Source organism: Piliocolobus tephrosceles, chromosome 2 (genome assembly GCF_002776525.5).
Source record: "Piliocolobus tephrosceles isolate RC106 chromosome 2, ASM277652v3, whole genome shotgun sequence".
In the NCBI taxonomy this organism is placed as follows: domain Eukaryota; kingdom Metazoa; phylum Chordata; class Mammalia; order Primates; family Cercopithecidae; genus Piliocolobus; species Piliocolobus tephrosceles.
This window is the reverse complement of record NC_045435.1, coordinates 73793222-73810080: the sequence shown is the minus strand read 5'-3', so window position 1 is coordinate 73810080 and position 16859 is coordinate 73793222. Positions and strand designations below refer to the sequence as shown.

The 16859-nt window shown below is 42.0% G+C and overlaps 1 protein-coding gene across 9 annotated transcripts in view; it reads right to left on the bottom strand.

The window, feature by feature from the left end:
- Positions 1–16859, bottom strand: part of CADPS (calcium dependent secretion activator) — a 483558-nt gene that overhangs the window by 181755 nt on the left and 284944 nt on the right. For all 9 annotated transcript variants that reach the window (XM_023200558.2, XM_023200583.2, XM_023200569.2 and 6 more), the window contains 2 exons: positions 14707–14818; positions 7237–7376 (listed from right to left, as the gene is read on the bottom strand). In XM_023200558.2, the coding sequence (XP_023056326.1) occupies positions 7237–7376; positions 14707–14818 (252 nt within the window). The remainder of the gene's footprint in view (positions 1–7236; positions 7377–14706; positions 14819–16859) is intronic.

The window sequence follows — 16859 nt, the reverse complement described above, 5'->3', positions numbered from 1 at the left end:
AAAAAAAAAAAAAAAAAAAAAAAAATTAGCTGGGCATGGTGGTATGCGTCTGTAGTCCTAGCTACTCAGGAGTATCAGTTGAACCTGGAAGCAGACGTTGCAGTGAGCTGAGATCATGCCACTGCACTTCAGCCTGGGTGACAGAGCAAGACTCTGTCTCAAAAAAAAAAAAAAAAAAAAAAAAAAAGAAGAAAAAAAAGCAGTCCTAGTAGAAAGTGTAAATAATTACTAACTTTGCAAAGGGTTTCTCTTTGGATTCTTTATCTGAATTCACATTCAACTTTTGGGTGCACATCTGTTGAGAAGGAAAGTGAGGTACACATGTCTGGGTTGGAGCTCCAGGCCATATTTTGCATCATGATTTGAATGTATCCTCTCTTATGACATTTTTGTAAAATTCTTGCTACTGGGTCACTGACATTCATGTTATTCACTGGGGACATTTTAGTTATATGAGATGCCAGAGTGAGCGACCTACAGAGGATTAAAAAAATAAGAGGAAGATTCATCTGTGTTCAACTTAAGTTCCAGGAATCCCCCAAAATTGCTGAATCATGGAAGACCAGCCTGGCCTCAGTGTCCCTCTGCTCTGGGACTACTTGGCAGGGTAGCACCCATGGCAATGCTTGTAACTTTTCATTTGAATAAAAAAAGGGACAGTCTTCTCTCATATGATATTTGTGAATTTAATGTGAATTAGTAACATAGCTCTCTTTATTAAATATATACTCTTGCAACTGTGAAGTATACAATATATTGTTATGAATCATAGTCATCATATTGTACAATAGGTCTCTTGAACTTATTCCTCCTTGTCAGAAATTCTTCATAAGAATTTCTTATAAGAATAGAAGTCACAGTGAGACAAGAACCATGATTCCCACAGGGATGCTTTTGTCATCTTCTTGGGTGTGAAGGAGCATATGCAGAGCAGGGAGACTCCAGGTACCTCAGCTATCTTACAGCAGCCCAGCAAGAAGAAGCATGGGCTGGGGAAAAGTACAAAGAATAGATGAAAGCAGATAACAATGATGATTACAACCAACACCACTAACAACAATAACTCTTCTATAGCTGTAGCTGTTACCATGTATCAGACCTTGTTCTAAATACTATACATGTATTAGCTCATTTAGTCCTCACAACAACCCTACAAGACAAACACTGTTGTTATTTCTGTTTTACGTTGAGCAAAATGTAGTCCAGAGGGGTTAAGAAACTTGTCTACAGCTAGTAAGTGGTTGTGGCAAGAATTGCATTCCAGGCAATTTGAACTAATTGGCATTTAGGGATAATAAAGAAGACAAAGTAGAATCACAAAGATATTCAGCTAATTCCAAAGAAAGCAGAAAAATAGGAAAAAGGGAATAAAGATCAGATAGGACAAACAGAAAATAAAAAGCGAGGATGACAAATAACAAAATAAGTTTAAATCTATCAATAATAACATTAAATGCAATTAGGCTAAGTATCTCAACTAAAAGGCAGAGATCTTCAAATCTGAGTTAAAAACTTAGACCGCATTCTATGCTGCCTATAAGAAATGCACTTTATAAAAGACATAAATAGGTTAAAAATAAAAAGATAGAAAAAAAGATTTACCATGCTAACACTTTTTTTATTAAAAAAACTGGAGGGGCTATATCACTGTTACACAAAGTAAATTGCAGGAAAAGAATATTGCTGGGGATCAAGAAGATTATTTCATAATGATAAAGGAGTAAGTCAATCAAGAAGACATAACAATCTTAAATGTTTCTGCAGCTAATAACAAAGCTTCAAAATATATGCAGCAAAACCAGACATAACTACAAGGAGAAACACATTTAAAATTGTAGTAAGAGATTGAGAGCTTCCTCTAAATGAATGACAGAAAATCCGTAAGGATATAGATTATTTGAACAACACTATAAACTGACTTGATCTAATTGACATTTATAGATAAGAAGTCAACAAGGGAGATAAAAATGAAACACTGAAGATATTTAATTAGTCTAGTCCAGTACCCTGGTTTTAGAGTCTGTGCCAGAAAGAGTGGTGTCTTGGAGACCTATGAGGAGGAGAGAAGTGCGATGATTTTGAAGAACAAGAGGTCTAGAATAGTAGCACAGCTACAGAAATGGAAGGGGAAAAGAGATTTTAAGAAGATAGCCGAGTGTTATAAACTGTATTCCTTTTGAAGTTTGTTAAAAAATAAAAGGATAATCAGAATTGCTGCAAATTACTCCTGGTTGGTGGACTGCGATTCATTGAATGAATTAAATGTGGAGTCATGAGGAGCTCTCTATTTTAGTCAAGCTTCAGGTCCTCAGTTAAGGTTGGATTGAAAGCAATAACTGTGGACCCAGCTCTAATGCTTACTCTGACTTGGGCAAGTCTTTTAACCACTTTAAGCTCCAATTTCTCTAAGTGTAAATGGGGGTTCGTTTATTCACTTATTCATCTAAACAAAAAATAATTCACTGGACTTTCGCTACATGTCAGTCTCTGTATGAGGGTCCTGTGAAAAAAGGAGACAAATTTCCCTTCTGACAAGGAACTCACAGTCTAGTGGGAAAGACAGACAACGAACTAACAGATAAAGAAGTATATGATATAAATGATAAGAGCTCTGGTGAAAACAAAACAGAGTAAGAGAGAGAGGGAGGACACAGGTGGGCCAGGTAAGGCTTTCTGATAAGTTATAGAAATGTTGGAGATCTGGGTGAAAGAGAAGGAAAACAGCCAGGACAAGGGCCTTGAGATGGGGGTGTACTTTGTGCCTGGGAGGAAGAGCAGGGAGGCCAATGTGGCTGGAACAGTGATCAAGACCAGGTAGGCAGGGTCTCATAGCAATGGTAACAACATTGGCTTTTACTCTGAATGAGATGGGGAATCACTGGAGGTTTTCGTGCATTCAAGTGGCAGGATCCGACTTGCGTTTTTTAAAGAAAATTCCCTTGCTTCACGGTAGGAAATAGAATACTGGGAGGCAGGGGCAGAAGCAGGGAACTGCTTATGAGGCAGAAGCAGCAAGTGAAGGGAAGCAGCAATGGAGGCTTGGAGGCCAATGGTGAGATGGAGGCAGGGGTGAAGGGTTGAATTCTAGATTTATATTGAAGATAGAGGGAAAAGAATTTGATGATGGCCAGGTTTGGTGGCTCATGCCTATAATCCCAGCCCTTTGAGAGGCTGAGGGGGAAGGATTGCTTGAGGCTAAGAGTTTGAGACCCGCCAAGGCAATGTAGTGAGATCCCATCTCTATAATTTTTTTTTTTTTTTGTAAATCTTAGCTGGGCGTGGTAGTACATGGCTGTAGTCCCAGCTACTTGGGAGGCTGAGGTGGGAAGATTGCTTGAGCCCAGGAGGTCAAGGCTGCAGTAAGCTAGGATTGCACCTTTGCACTCCAGTCTGGGTGACAGAGCAAGACCCTGTCTCAAAAAGAAATACAAAAATTGATGGTGGATGAGAAAGAAAAATGTCAATGATCACTTCAAGGTTTTTGATCTGGGTATCTGGGTGAAGGGGGGTTCATTTATTAAGATGGGAGAATGATAATACCACTCCTTGTGAGGCAGTTTCAGTGATAAAATAAGAGAATGGATGTGAACGTACTTCCTGGACTTGAAAACACCATACAGACAAAAAAAGATGAAAATTAGAAAGGCACCTAGGAGTTGCTGATTCTCAAATATGCCCAGATACTAACATTCTAAGATCAAGAAGCAGTGTTGATTTTTCCCATTGCCACATTTCTATTCAATAAAGTTATTCTGAATGGCCCAGTGGCTCATTCAAAGAACCACAGTGCACACCAATATTCATAATTCCCAGTGATTCTTATGTTCCTTTTATGTTTACAAAAACCTTAATGTGGAAACAATTTATAACCTCAGCTATGTTTCTTAAAAATTTCTTTTTCGGGTGGTCATGGTGGCTCATGCCTGTAATCCCAGAACTTTGGGAAGCCAAGGCATGCAGATTGCTTGAGTCCAGGAGTTTGAGACCAGCCTGGCCAACCTGGCAAAACCTCATCTCTACTAAAAAATACAAAAATTAGCTGGGTGTGATGGTGCACACCTGTGGTCCCAGCTACTTGGGAGGCAGAGGTGGGAGGATGGCTTGAGCTTGGGAGGCAGAGGCTGCAGTGAGCAGAGATCACGCTGCTGCACTTCCGCCTGGGTGACAGAGCCACACCCTGTCTCAAAAAAATTTTTTTTTTTCCTTTTTCTCTTCCATTTTCTAAGCTGTGACATTGCTCTCATATTTCTATCCTCCTTTACACAACTGGGCTCAGTAAAACTATTTTAAGTTTAAATGGAAAAAATATTGTAGTCCATAAACATTTTTATTTTCCCTGAATAGTCCCTTAGGCAACTACAGTTGCTCACCCCTGATTTAGGCCACATTGGGTCTGATGGTGTTATTAAGGCATCCACCGTTCACTTTTCAGAGCTATTTTAAGCTCTCTTGGTGTATTTCCTGGCAGGGGTAATTTTAAAATGGAAGTCTAGCATATGAAATAGCTATGAAACCTGTCAGAAGTGAGCTACATATTTCTTCTGTCATCTGTAGGGTCAAGGTAGCCTAAAATATGTTAATAATTTTACAAACAAATCAACACAAAAATTCCCCAATCCAAATCAGTTAGTTCAGTTTCCAGCAGAGTGAATGAAGACAATGTGGGAAATGGGAATTCATCCAATAGGGAAAATAATACCTGTGTCAGGTGGTTGCTGTGGAGAATAAGTGACAGAATAAAACTCCTAGTACAGTGCTTCAAAGGGGACTCGAATGTGGGTTGAGGCACTGATCATCTTTTTAAAGGAAGTTGAAAAAAAAAAAGCATTTTAGAGGACAGATACATTCATTCATATTCTGTTCTCTGTTTTCTCTCTTTGATCTGCCCTATCCCCTTTGTCTCTCTCTCCCTCTCTTTCTATGTCTGTTCTGCTCACTCATGTGCTGGTTCCTTTAGCAAATATTTACGGAGTATTTATGAGGCAGGATTTTGCTAAAGATGCAGATCTTTTCTTTTGTATTACAGAAACCTAACTGAGTTATCAACCCCTTTGTCTTGAAAGTAGGATGTTCATCACAGAGGAGGAAGACATATTAGGGAGAAATTCCATGAATATTGTCAGAATATATACCAGGAGCATGATAAGAAGGAAGAACGGTAGACCTCAGCAATGTTTCACGGCATTCTAATTTAATTGAAGAAAATCTGGTTGTATTTCATCCTGGACACTTGACAAAGGACTGAGTGTATACTTAGGGCCCTGCATACGCTCCTATGGTGTTTTCACACCCCAGGCAGAAGAGCTTTGCCCTAATCCCATCTCAGGCTTGGAATAATTTGGCCTGAAGACAATGCAAAGCAAATTCTGTAAATCTAAACCAAACCTGGCGTTGAGTCACTGGTCTCCAGATCACAGGTGACCTTTGCTTCCTCTGGAACCTTTCATACCTGAACCTATCTGGTGCCCTGACTGGTAGGTCATTGTTTTTCTCTGGAAACTTGGGCTTTTTTCGCTTCCTAGAACTCCGAGGCACCATGGCTAGGCTCCTGTTTTTACTCTCTGACTGCATGCTGTGGTCTGCTCATCTACTGGGAAGTTCAATTCCTGTCCTGGACTTCATGTGAGCTTCTGTTTAATCTTGTCTTAATCACGGCTAGGCCCTGAAATTGGGTTTCTGAATTCCCCAAACCTCTAGTACATCTAACCAACCCTTTTTTTTTTTTTTTTTTTTGAGATGGAGTCTCACTCTGTTGCCCAGGCTGGAGTGCAATGGCGCAATCTTGGCTCACAGCAACCTCCGCCTCCCGTGTTCAAGCGATTCTCCAGCTTTAGCCTCCTGAATAGCTAGGATTACAGGCACCTGCCACCATGCTCAGCTAATTTTTTTTTGTATTTTTAGTAGAGATGGAGTTTTATCATGTTGGTCAGGCTGGTCTCAAATCCTGACCTTAGGTGATCTTCCTGCCTTGGCCTCCCAAAGTGCTGGGATTACAGGCGTAAGACACCGTGCCCAGCTATAACCCTCATTTTTAATGGCACTTTAAACACTTTGAGCCTTATCATCAATATATATACACCCAAAAAAGAATTAATGAGACCTCTCTAGGGCCCAGAGGGGCTAAGCAGAATGATCGCCAGTTGGCAGTGTCCCTGCAGAATACCCGCCGAACACTCCATTCCCTTCCACCAGTTAAACTTTCCCTTTTCAGAGTTACATGATTATCATGTTTTCTGAGATAAGAGATCCATGTGATTTAGTTTAATAGGTCATGGCTCACCATATATTCAGTCATCAACAAACATTTTCTAGAAAAATCACTGGTTTTATTTGTAAAAAAAAAAAAATATGGCATCTTACCTATTCTTTTTACTTTACTTGAAATTAATTGGTTATTTTTTCTCAAACCTTAAGAAAATGAAGATGATCACAGATTTTCTTTTTTTTTTTTTTTTTTTTTTGAGGCGGAGTCTCGCTCTGTCGCCCGGACTGGAGTGCAGTGGCCGGATCTCAGCTCACTGCAAGCTCCGCCTCCCGGGTTTACGCCATTCTCCTGCCTCAGCCTCCCGAGTAGCTGGGACTACAGGCGCCTGCCACCACACCCGGCTAGTTTTTTTTGTATTTTTAGTAGAGACGGGGTTTCACCGTGTTAGCCAGGATGGTCTCGATCTCCTGACCTCGTGATCCACCCGTCTCGGCCTCCCAAAGTGCTGGGATTACAGGCTTGAGCCACCGCGCCCGGCTGATCACAGATTTTCTATTTTTTCTCATTCATTTAAATGCTGCACTAAATACTAAAATATATTAAATGTGAATTGATTGAAGGTGGCCTGTCCCTGCTGCTCACACCTCAAAGATGTGGTTGCTGATTGAGGAGCGAGTGAGTCATATGCAGAGTCTGAATGATCTGGATGCCTCTGACAAGGTACACAGAACCTATAGGACCTCCCCAAACTAGAATCACCTAGCATGCTGCTTAGACAGTTTTGAATTGTCCTAGAAACGCTATTAGAGAAAGAGAAGGACATTTTTCTATCTTGACAGCAAAAAATGCAAATACAGTCATCCTAAGAATTGAGGGAGATTACAGTAAATATCAAAGTCAAATATTTTAATATGGATCCTTTATATTTCCTTCTACATAGTTCTCTGAAGATCTTGTGTTTGTTTCTGTTTTTGTTTTGAGAAATGAACAGACGTGTGTCCAAAACTGCTAGTTGGGGAAGAAACACTTACCCAGAATGCTTCATGTTTTGAGGCTTATCCATTCGGACAGCAAGTTTGATTTTGAGATCTTGGTCAGGGCAGTTTTTGGAGACTGTCATTTTGTGCCACTCTGACTGTTTGGGGCTGTTTGGGGTGGGATGGAGAATAACCTGTAGGGGAAAAAGGACAAGCAGCTAGGAAAGAGAAGCACCATCATGCTTTTATAGATGAGAAACTTTGATTCTGAGTAGTGGAGTGACTTGAACAGTTGTCACTGTGGAGCAGCCATGCCTGGGGACAGAAACACATTCTTTTGCTCCTTCCTTCTCTTCCTGGCAAATTTTATAAAAGTAAAGTTTTCTGTAATTCTGTAATGATCACTCTGTCATGAAAACCATGATTTCTGTGATTCTGCTTTGACTTTTCTAATGTTCAGACATACTAAACAAACCCAGAATGGAGAACATTCTCCACACATTATTCTCTACATCTTTGTATAAGAAGATGGATGCATAAAAGGAAGAAATATGCTTATATATGAGAGAGTCCTTTTTCTCCATTCTTGAGGATTTCTTTCACTTTTCAAGAGGAGAAATACCTCAAGGCCCCCGGGGAAAATGGAAGGAACCTTATTTGAAGGATGAGAAATGTGAGACTCAGGGAAGGAAAGGGACTTGCTTGGAGTCACACATTTCAACCTGATTTCACCTGGTCTGGAAATCTTGTCACACAACACCCAACTTTGCCTAGGCACGGATGAAAGCACACATGACTTGGGGAAGGATGAGCTCTTAGGAAATGCCTTTCACCAGTGTGCTTCAGAGATGGCAGTTTAATTTGGGTCTTCTGCGTCCATTCTTATTGTCTGGAATTCTGAGAGTGAAACAAACAGGAAGTGCGTAACTCACTAAATCCACTTTTTCGCTTTGTGATCACAGAGTTCTCAGGAGCCACAAGGGATCTGGGGAACATGCATTTAGGGAGGAATGGAATATTTGGAAAATCCCTGAAACTAAGGGAACATGCACTAAATATAGGCACAACAAAAGCTGGGCTTGCTAAGATTTGCTTCTGTGATGGCAGCATGCCCTGGTTTGTGGCACGTTGCTTTGGCTGTTTTCGAAATATTTATTTTCTCCAGGTGCAGGGATGGCAGGCTCCTTTCTTGGGCTTCTTTCACCTCTGGAGGTGAACGTGAGGGGCTCATGGTCTCCTGGGGGGACACTCTAGCCTTCTAGATGCTGTATCAGCTTCACTAGTCATGCAAGCTTGGCCCATGCTTGAAGGGTAGACACGTATGACTTCCTGTGTGATTGTGGAATAAGACTGCTGAGAGGAGGAGGAGGCCATGGCAGGAAAAAAAAAAAAAAAATCAGCCCACTTAGATGTGCTTCATTTATGCTGATTTCTTAGCCCTTCTCTTTCTGGGCCTGACCCTTTTTCTTCATTAAATTCCCTATCTCCGATGAAATATACATTCTTGCTAACCACAAATTTCAAGTCTTCCCAATGTCTTATGACATGATTGAAATACAGAAAAGCCTGATTTTTCAGAACAGAGGCTGTCAATGTTTTATGATCATGTGCTATTTTAGTATAATGTTTTTGAGCAATTAGCCCAGTATCTATATGCTAACATTTTATATTACATAAGTTTACTTTGTATTAATATATTACCTTATCGCATATATCATAAAATATATACAAATCAAAGATGGGCTAAAGATTTAAAAATCCATATTTTGGAATAACTTGCAAATTGTGGTGGTTGTGGTATTATTAGCTATATTTAAGGTACCACATAACATTTAGGGCAAGGTACATTGTTGATGACATTGGTTATAAATCCATAGTTCGAGTAGTCTTCTAAATAATTTCATCATGTCTTGACTGACATCTTGTCCCATCTGATTACATTGGCATTGTTTTTATCTCATGACATGAGTGACAGAATGTTTGCTAGTAGGTCAGGTGTTGTCTCCACCATTTTCTTGTTTGCCAGGCTTGCATTGCTAGTACTACCTCCAAATCAGAGCTTTTGTGCAGTTATCTTCTGAGGCCGCTTGTTTATTTTGTAAGGGTTCATTCAGTTCCAGTTCCAGCATAAAATGTATAAATTCACTTAACTGGCATCAGAGAACTGCAACATGTCATAGGACAGATGATGGGAGGAAATGAGTGAGTTAGGGCACTGCTGGGTCGTGGAGACCTCTCCCTTTTCTCCAGGAACTGCCTGTTCTTACATGTCACCCTGTATCACGTGCCACATCCCGAGGCCCGACACTTTGAGGCAGCTGCTGATCTCAGTGAAGCTGACCCTCCATCCTGAGCTGGTCTGGCCTAAGAGAGGTAGTGGTGAGATGTGCTGGGAAGTCAGGAAACCAGGTGCTGATAAGAGACACCCCATCCAGGGCCAGAACAGCAGTAAGTAAGAAAGGCCCTGGGCTTCTGTCTGCTCCTGCCTGTTTGGCAAAATCACAGAGGGAGCAGTGCTCTGGGCACCCGGAGCTCATTAACAGGCCTTTCGCCATATGGATTCTGGGCGTGCTTCCCACTGGCAATATGGTGTCCATTCGTGATGCAATGGCCGCAGCTCATTACCGGCTGTGCCACAAAGACTTCTTTCCATGTGCAATTGCTTGCTGGGGAGACCTCTTTTCCAGGGTGGATGGAGAGATGAAGTGACCACAGCTCTCTTCTGTCTTTGTCCCCACCTTGGATACCCCTGACAGGCTGATGACTCATTTGTATGTGTCAGTGATGCTGAATTATGAGGGTCCTTATGGGTGCACATGAGTCCCAAGCAGACCAGACACCTCATCTGGACATTCCAGGCTGCTAATCAAGTACTTTGTCAGTTCAGCCGCGGACCATGTGTGCTGTGCTTTGATGTGGGGATGCTGATGTGGCCGCCACGACCCACCCCCTGCAGTAGCTGCACTCCAGCCAACCGTGGCTTTTCCTAGTTGCCTGGGCACACAGGCAGCGCCTGCTGGGGGACTGCTTTACCTTCAGCCTTTACCTGACAGATCCCCTCCTCGACTTAGCTTCTCTCTCTCTCGGTACCTCTTGCATACCCCGGGAAGTCCCTGCCCCTCAGTCTGGATGACTGGATTCTGCCTTCTCGCTAAGTGCTTCATTTCCAGGTGTTTTTTTTTTTTTTTTTTTTTTCTCTCTTTTTGGCCTAACAGAACACTTCGCATGTTGCACTATAATTTCTGGTTTTATGTCTGTGTCCCTTATGCTTCGTGAGGTTAAGGGTTTTTACCTGTCATTATTCCTATTTGCTCTGTGCATAGCACAAATGATTGGACACAGCAGGCCTACAATCCTATAATATTGCAGGGTTGGGAAGGATGCAAGAAAACAGGCACTCTCTTCCACCTTTTGTGGAAGGATCAATTGGTGCATGCACTTTAGGGGACAATTTGGTGGCAAATTTCAGTCAGCAAAATATATTTTGAAAACTTATTCTATAGATATCCACACACATACAAAGAAATAAATTCAAGGCTATTCACTGAAGCATTGTTTATATAGCCAAAGATGAAATAATCTAAAAAATCATCAATAGAGGATTTGTTAAATAAAATGTATCTACATAGTGGAATATAATGCAGTTATGTAAAAAGGAGATAGGTCAGTCTAGGGTCATATGAAAACTACTCACCAAATATAATGATTTCAGGGACCATGTAGAGAAGCATGGATATAGAAGCTTCCAATTGTGCTTTTTTTAAAAGAGGGGGAATATATGCTTACATATGCTATGTTTGTACATGCAGAGACTATTTGGGGAAGGATAACCATAAGTTGAAAAGAAAATTTTTTTCTGGGAAGGGATACTAGAGATAGAAGAGATAATCACTTTTCACTATATATCAATTTTAACTTGTTTTCACAATGTGCATGAATTTTTTTAATTAAAAAGGTTATTAAAAACAAAACATAACATAAAGAAACAAACTAAAAAGTGGTTGAATGAATAAATGTAACACCAGGATTTCTAAACGTGGGTCTGCTAAGTGTGGGAAGAATCAGAGCATAGAAACACTCTCTTGTGAGGTCCAAGTGTGGCTTCACTGCACTCTTGGGTCACCCAGCTGCTGCCCATGAAGATGCTGCCAGCAGAGGGTGTCCAGCCAGCACAAGGGCCAGGCAGGCCAGCTCCACTGCAACTGGCAGAAAGTTTCTTTGGCACAAAGGAGGAGTAAACTAGCATCTGGGGTAATGTGTGAGGGGCCTGAGGAAGAGAACGAATCATTATGAAATTAGTGTGTGTGTGGCTGTGGCAAGCCCATGGCCTTCACCACAGCAGCGGAGCCCGGGGTTTTCTTTTTGTGTAGGGATAACATAGTGTAGTGCAAATAGCCCTGGAGGTGAGGCAACATTTCTGAAGGAACCGGACCCTCTGGGCCTCAGCATGCTCTTCTGTACAAAAGAAGTGATGACTGTGGCTGCTCATCAGAGAGCACTGAGGGGCTGTGCACAAAGTCTTTGGTATAGTGGCCTGGCCCATGCATGGGCCCCTGACTGGCTGCATGGCTCTGGAGAAGTCTCCTGCCTTCTGTGGGAGCAAGTTTTCATATCTATAAAACAAAGGATTTCAATATGCCAGTGGCCTTAACTTTTCTGAGTAGAAATGGCTTTGAGAAGTCGGTGAATGCTTTGGTAGCCAGTCCAGAAAAATGCATATAGGCCCAGGCACAAACACATTTGTAAACTATTTCCAGGCTGGGTGCGGTAACTCATGCCTGTAATCCTAGCATTTTGGGAGGCCGAGGTGGGCGCATCACTTGAGGTCAGCCGTTCTAGACCAGCCTGGCCAACATGATGAAACCCCATCTCTATTAAAAATACAAAAATTAGCCAGGTGTGGTGGTACGTGCCTGTAATCCCAGTTACTTGGGAGGCTGAGGCATAAGAATCACTTGAACCTGGGAGGTAGAGGTTGCAGTGAGCCAAGATCATGTCACTGTACTCCAGCTTGGACAACAGAGAGAGACTCCAGCAAAAACAAAAATAAAAATAAAAACAAAAAAACAAAAAAACAAAAAAACCCCCAAAACATCCAGAGCATTCTGGATCCTGGGTCTTCGGAGGCTCATTGTGGACCCAGGTTGAGCATCCTGGGCTGGTCAGTTACACTTGATCCTTCTAACACTAATATTCAGGGTCTCTGAGACTCATGATTCTTAACATCTGCCTTCTTGGAAAAGGAGAAATTTGAAGAAAAATGAAAGGCAGGATAATTCCTCCACTCTATGTGTATCTGTCTTTCCCTAGGGACAGAAATGAATATCTATCGTTTCTTAAAGAAAACAGCTAAACCTTTTCTTTCATCATCTCCTCCTCCCACTTTTCTGGGTAGGGACACTGTTTTTTGCTTTTGCTGTTAGCTTTATTTACTTTTCATTTTACCTCTATCTGTGGTCTATGCTGTAGTAATATGACTCCAGTTCGATTCTATAGATGAAAGCCAGATTGGAAAAATGGGTGAAAGAAAGGAAGAAAAAAAGGAAGCACAGGAAATGAATTATTGCTGGCATTGTTAGGTGTGTGTGCCTGTGTGCTTGTCAGGGGTGGTCTCATTATGCTATAGATGTTATATCAGAGGCTCAGAGATTGTCTGGGCTGACATCACTTAGCTTTCAGGAGTGATTATGCATTAAACCAGAATGAAATAAAATTTTTATTTATTTATTTATTTTATTATTATTATTTTTTGAGACAGAGTTTCACTCCTGTTGCCCAGGCTGGAGTGCAATGGTGTGATCTTGGCTCACTGCAACCTCTGCCTCCGGGGTTCAAGTGATTCTCCTGCCTCAGCTGCCTGAGTAGCTAGGATTACAGGTGCCTGCCACCATGCCCGGCTAACTTTTTGGTGTTTTTAGTAGAGATGGGGTTTTGCCATGTGGGCCTGGCTGGTCTCGAACGCCTGACCTCAGGTCATCCGCCCACCTCGGCCTCCCAAAGTGCTGGGATTACAGGCGTGAGCCACTGCGCCCGGCCGAAATAAAATTTATTGAAAGTCTATGTGTTGGGCTCTGGGTATAAGGTAGTGAACAAAATAGCTTAGGTTTCTATCTCCATGGAGGTTTTACAGTCCAGTGGGGCAGACAGAAGCCTGAATGTCTGTCAATTCTGTTTCTTTCTCTCATTGGTGATCACTTCAGTAGTGTATGTGAACAAGGAGCTGAGATAGCAAATGAAGGGGACTGAGCTGTCAGGAAAGGACTCTCCAAGGAGGTGGCATTTATGCAGAGAAGGCATTTATGCTTTTTGAAGGGTTGGGAGGCGGGGAGATGACAACAGATAGAGAGGAAGTCCCCTGAGGAGGGAGAGAATTTGGTTTATATGAGGGATTGAAATTTGGCCAATGATGCTGGGGTATAGTAGGCAGGGAGGAATGTGGCAGCACATGGGGATGAATTGGTGAGCAGAAGCCAAATTAAACGAGTTCGGATTTTACCATAAGCAGGTGGGGTAGGTTATTGGCAAAATCAACTTGTGAAAATATTACTGGCTTCTTGGGGCAGAGTCAATGGTTCAGATGCAAACAGAAATTTCACTATTATCTCAGTGGTTCTCAAGGGGGTTGGTACCACCTCTCAGTGGTGTCTCAGAAATTTTAATGACGTTTTGATTGACAAAACAATTGGTGCCAGTCCCTGTTGGCAGTGAGTGGGTGGGTCCAGGGATGCCAAACATCCTGCAAGGAATGAGATGACACTCCCTAGTGAGGCATCTTCCTGCATCCCATCTGACTTTTGAATATTCCCATGGGATATTAGTGGAGGTGAAAAAATCTGTTTATAATGAACTACATGAAGATCCTAACTCTTGTTTTACATTTCAGATCAAAGTCTTTTTGGCACACTTCTAAGGAAATCAAGGACACTTTACTAAGTATTGCTTAACATTTCAGTAAATCAGTTTACTGATGCTCAGGCTTAGGAGTCACCGGTACAGCACATCTCCACACCTCACAGTGGGTTTTGTAGCTGTCACCCTCACAGTGACTCTTCACACGGGAACAAGCAGAGCACTCCTCTATTAGATCTTTGAGTATTTACATTTTGAGGTTTTTTACTATTAATTTACTTCCTTTTGTTTCTCTCTTATGTCATTGTGTTGACTTTAACATTGTCAGGTGGGTAGGCAGTTACATCATCTAAGAATTCCACTTTAAGACAGTAAAAGACATTACAAATCTTAACTCTAAAGGATGTTTGGGTCTGATAGTATTGAGAACTCCTGCTCTATCTCCTGTAGGGCACACTCTTGTTATCCCAGCTTTGTAGAAGACAACCTGAGGCTCAGAGTGGTTGAGGAACTTGTTCAAGGTCACCCAGCTAATGTAGAGTGGAGTCCAGGATTTAAAGTTCAAAACTGAGCCTCTCAGCACTTGGCAATGCTGCCTCTTGGTGACCTGTGCACTGGAGACCTAGCTGGGGAAATCCTCTCTCTGGAGTCCCCCTTGTGATGGGAAGCACTTACCCGCCCGAGCTCCTTGTCCTCCAAGGCCAGGACGCCTGTGCTCTCTGTGAACAGCTTCACCTTCACAGCTGGCAGTGCATGGGTTGTGGAGAAGTCACCCTGGGTGCCCCAGCTGCAGACAGAATCAAAGAGGTCATTGTAGACATATCTGCCTTTGATGAGTCTAAACTATTCCACTGCTTCCAGGTCAGGTGAATGCAGGGTTAACCCAAGGCAGCATTAGCTGTCACATCCTTCTCTCCTCCCCTTCAAAGCTGCCAGAGTAACAAAAGTGTTAATTAACTTGTTAGGCAAATGCAAGACAGATGCTCAGAAAGTTGCCATGGTCTTCACAGAGCACTATAAGGAATGACTTGAAATTAGCATAAACTCAAGTTGGTGAGAACTTGTTCCCATGCATTTGCTGTATCTACAAACTATTCCAGGGAAATCACTAATATTTCCTCGCATCCTTTGACATTGGTGAAAACTGCAGTTGTAGATTTTGGGATGGGGCTTCAGTTGGTTCAAGCCAACACCTGACTTTCAAATGAGACTTCAGCAGTAGTGGTGGGGAGGTGGGGAGCCCCATTTTCACTGGCATTCAAAGATGAATTGAATAAGGAGATTATGGAGTGCCACCCTGTTAAGGTCAAAGAGAGATTGAAGGGAGAAGGATGAGGATGTGGGAATACCATTCCCTGCTCAGTTTGTGGATATCTGAGTCTCAGTTTTCCCCAGATGGGAGCCTGGCTTACCCAGAATCTGGGTAGAGCACCAGGTGTGGCTCACATGAGCCACAAATGCAGCCTCTTCGTTCACTCATTATTATTTTTACAGAGAATTAATCTCTTTCCATTCTGTGCCTGCAAGCAGTGTGATCTTCCAGAAGTGTTAACTGCATTGCATTGAGCCCCAGGTCCATGGCACCTGTTCCATTCCTGTTCCTACCTATGGACTGTCACTCATCTGCTCCAATTTCACAAACCTCCTGACTCTGCCATCTCAGGCCTGTATGTACATGTATGGTTCCTCTGTTGGCAATGTTTCTCCCCACCCCAACCATTCACTGGGCTACCTCTTTGGGTCTCAGCTTAAAACACTGTCCCTTGATCTCCCAACCTAAACTGGGTTCTGGTATTCACCTCTCTTTAGCATACAACTTAATTTTGCATCCTAGCAATCACTGGATTTATAATTATTGATTTGTGTCATTATTTTATAGCAGAATCCCCTAATATTCTGTAAACTCCATGAGCACAGCAACTGTGTTTTTATGTTTCATACCCAGAACTTAGCACAGTGCTGGACATATAGAAGGAACTTAACAAATATTTGCTGAATAAATGAATGATGCCAAATATAATGTCTTTTACAGAACTAGAAAACAGCATAGATACTTATCATTTACAGAAGTTTTTCATTTTACTTTATACAATGACTAACTTCTATACTTTAAAATGCTCATTATAATTTTTAATGATTCTATATTACATTTTCTCTACGTACCATAATTTATTTAGCCATTCTTCTATTACTGAAATAGAATTGAACATTAATTTTGTTTTGTTTTTTTTTGTTTTTTTTTTTTTTGTTGTTTTTTTTTGAGACGGAGTCTTGCTGTGTCTCCTGGGCTGGAGTGCAGTGGCCAGATCTCAGCTCACTGCAAGCTCCGCCTCCCGGGTTTTACGCCATTCTCCTGCCTCAGCCTCCGGAGTCGCTGGGACTACAGGCGCCCGCCACCTCGCCCGGCTAGTTTTTTGTATTTTTTAGTAGAGACGGGGTTTCACCTTGTTAGCCAGGATGGTCTCGATCTCCTGACCTCATGATCCGCCCGTCTCGGCCTCCCAAAGTGCTGGGATTACAGGCTTGAGCCACCGCGCCCGGCCAATTTTGTTTTGTTTTGTTTTTTGAGATGGGGGTCTGGCTCTGTTGTCCAAGCTAGTCTTGAACTCCTGGGCTCAAGCAATCCTTCCACCTCAGTCTCCTGAGTAGCTAGGAGTTAGATATTAATTTTTGATTTCATCTCTGACTGTTTTCTCAGGATACAGACCTAGCTGGGAGATCATTTCTTCTTTCATCAACAAAAATTTAGAGATCTTACACTGCTGCAGGAGTTGTGCTCATCAATGCACACTTTCAAGGCTTGAGATGCCTATTCCCAAAATGCTTTC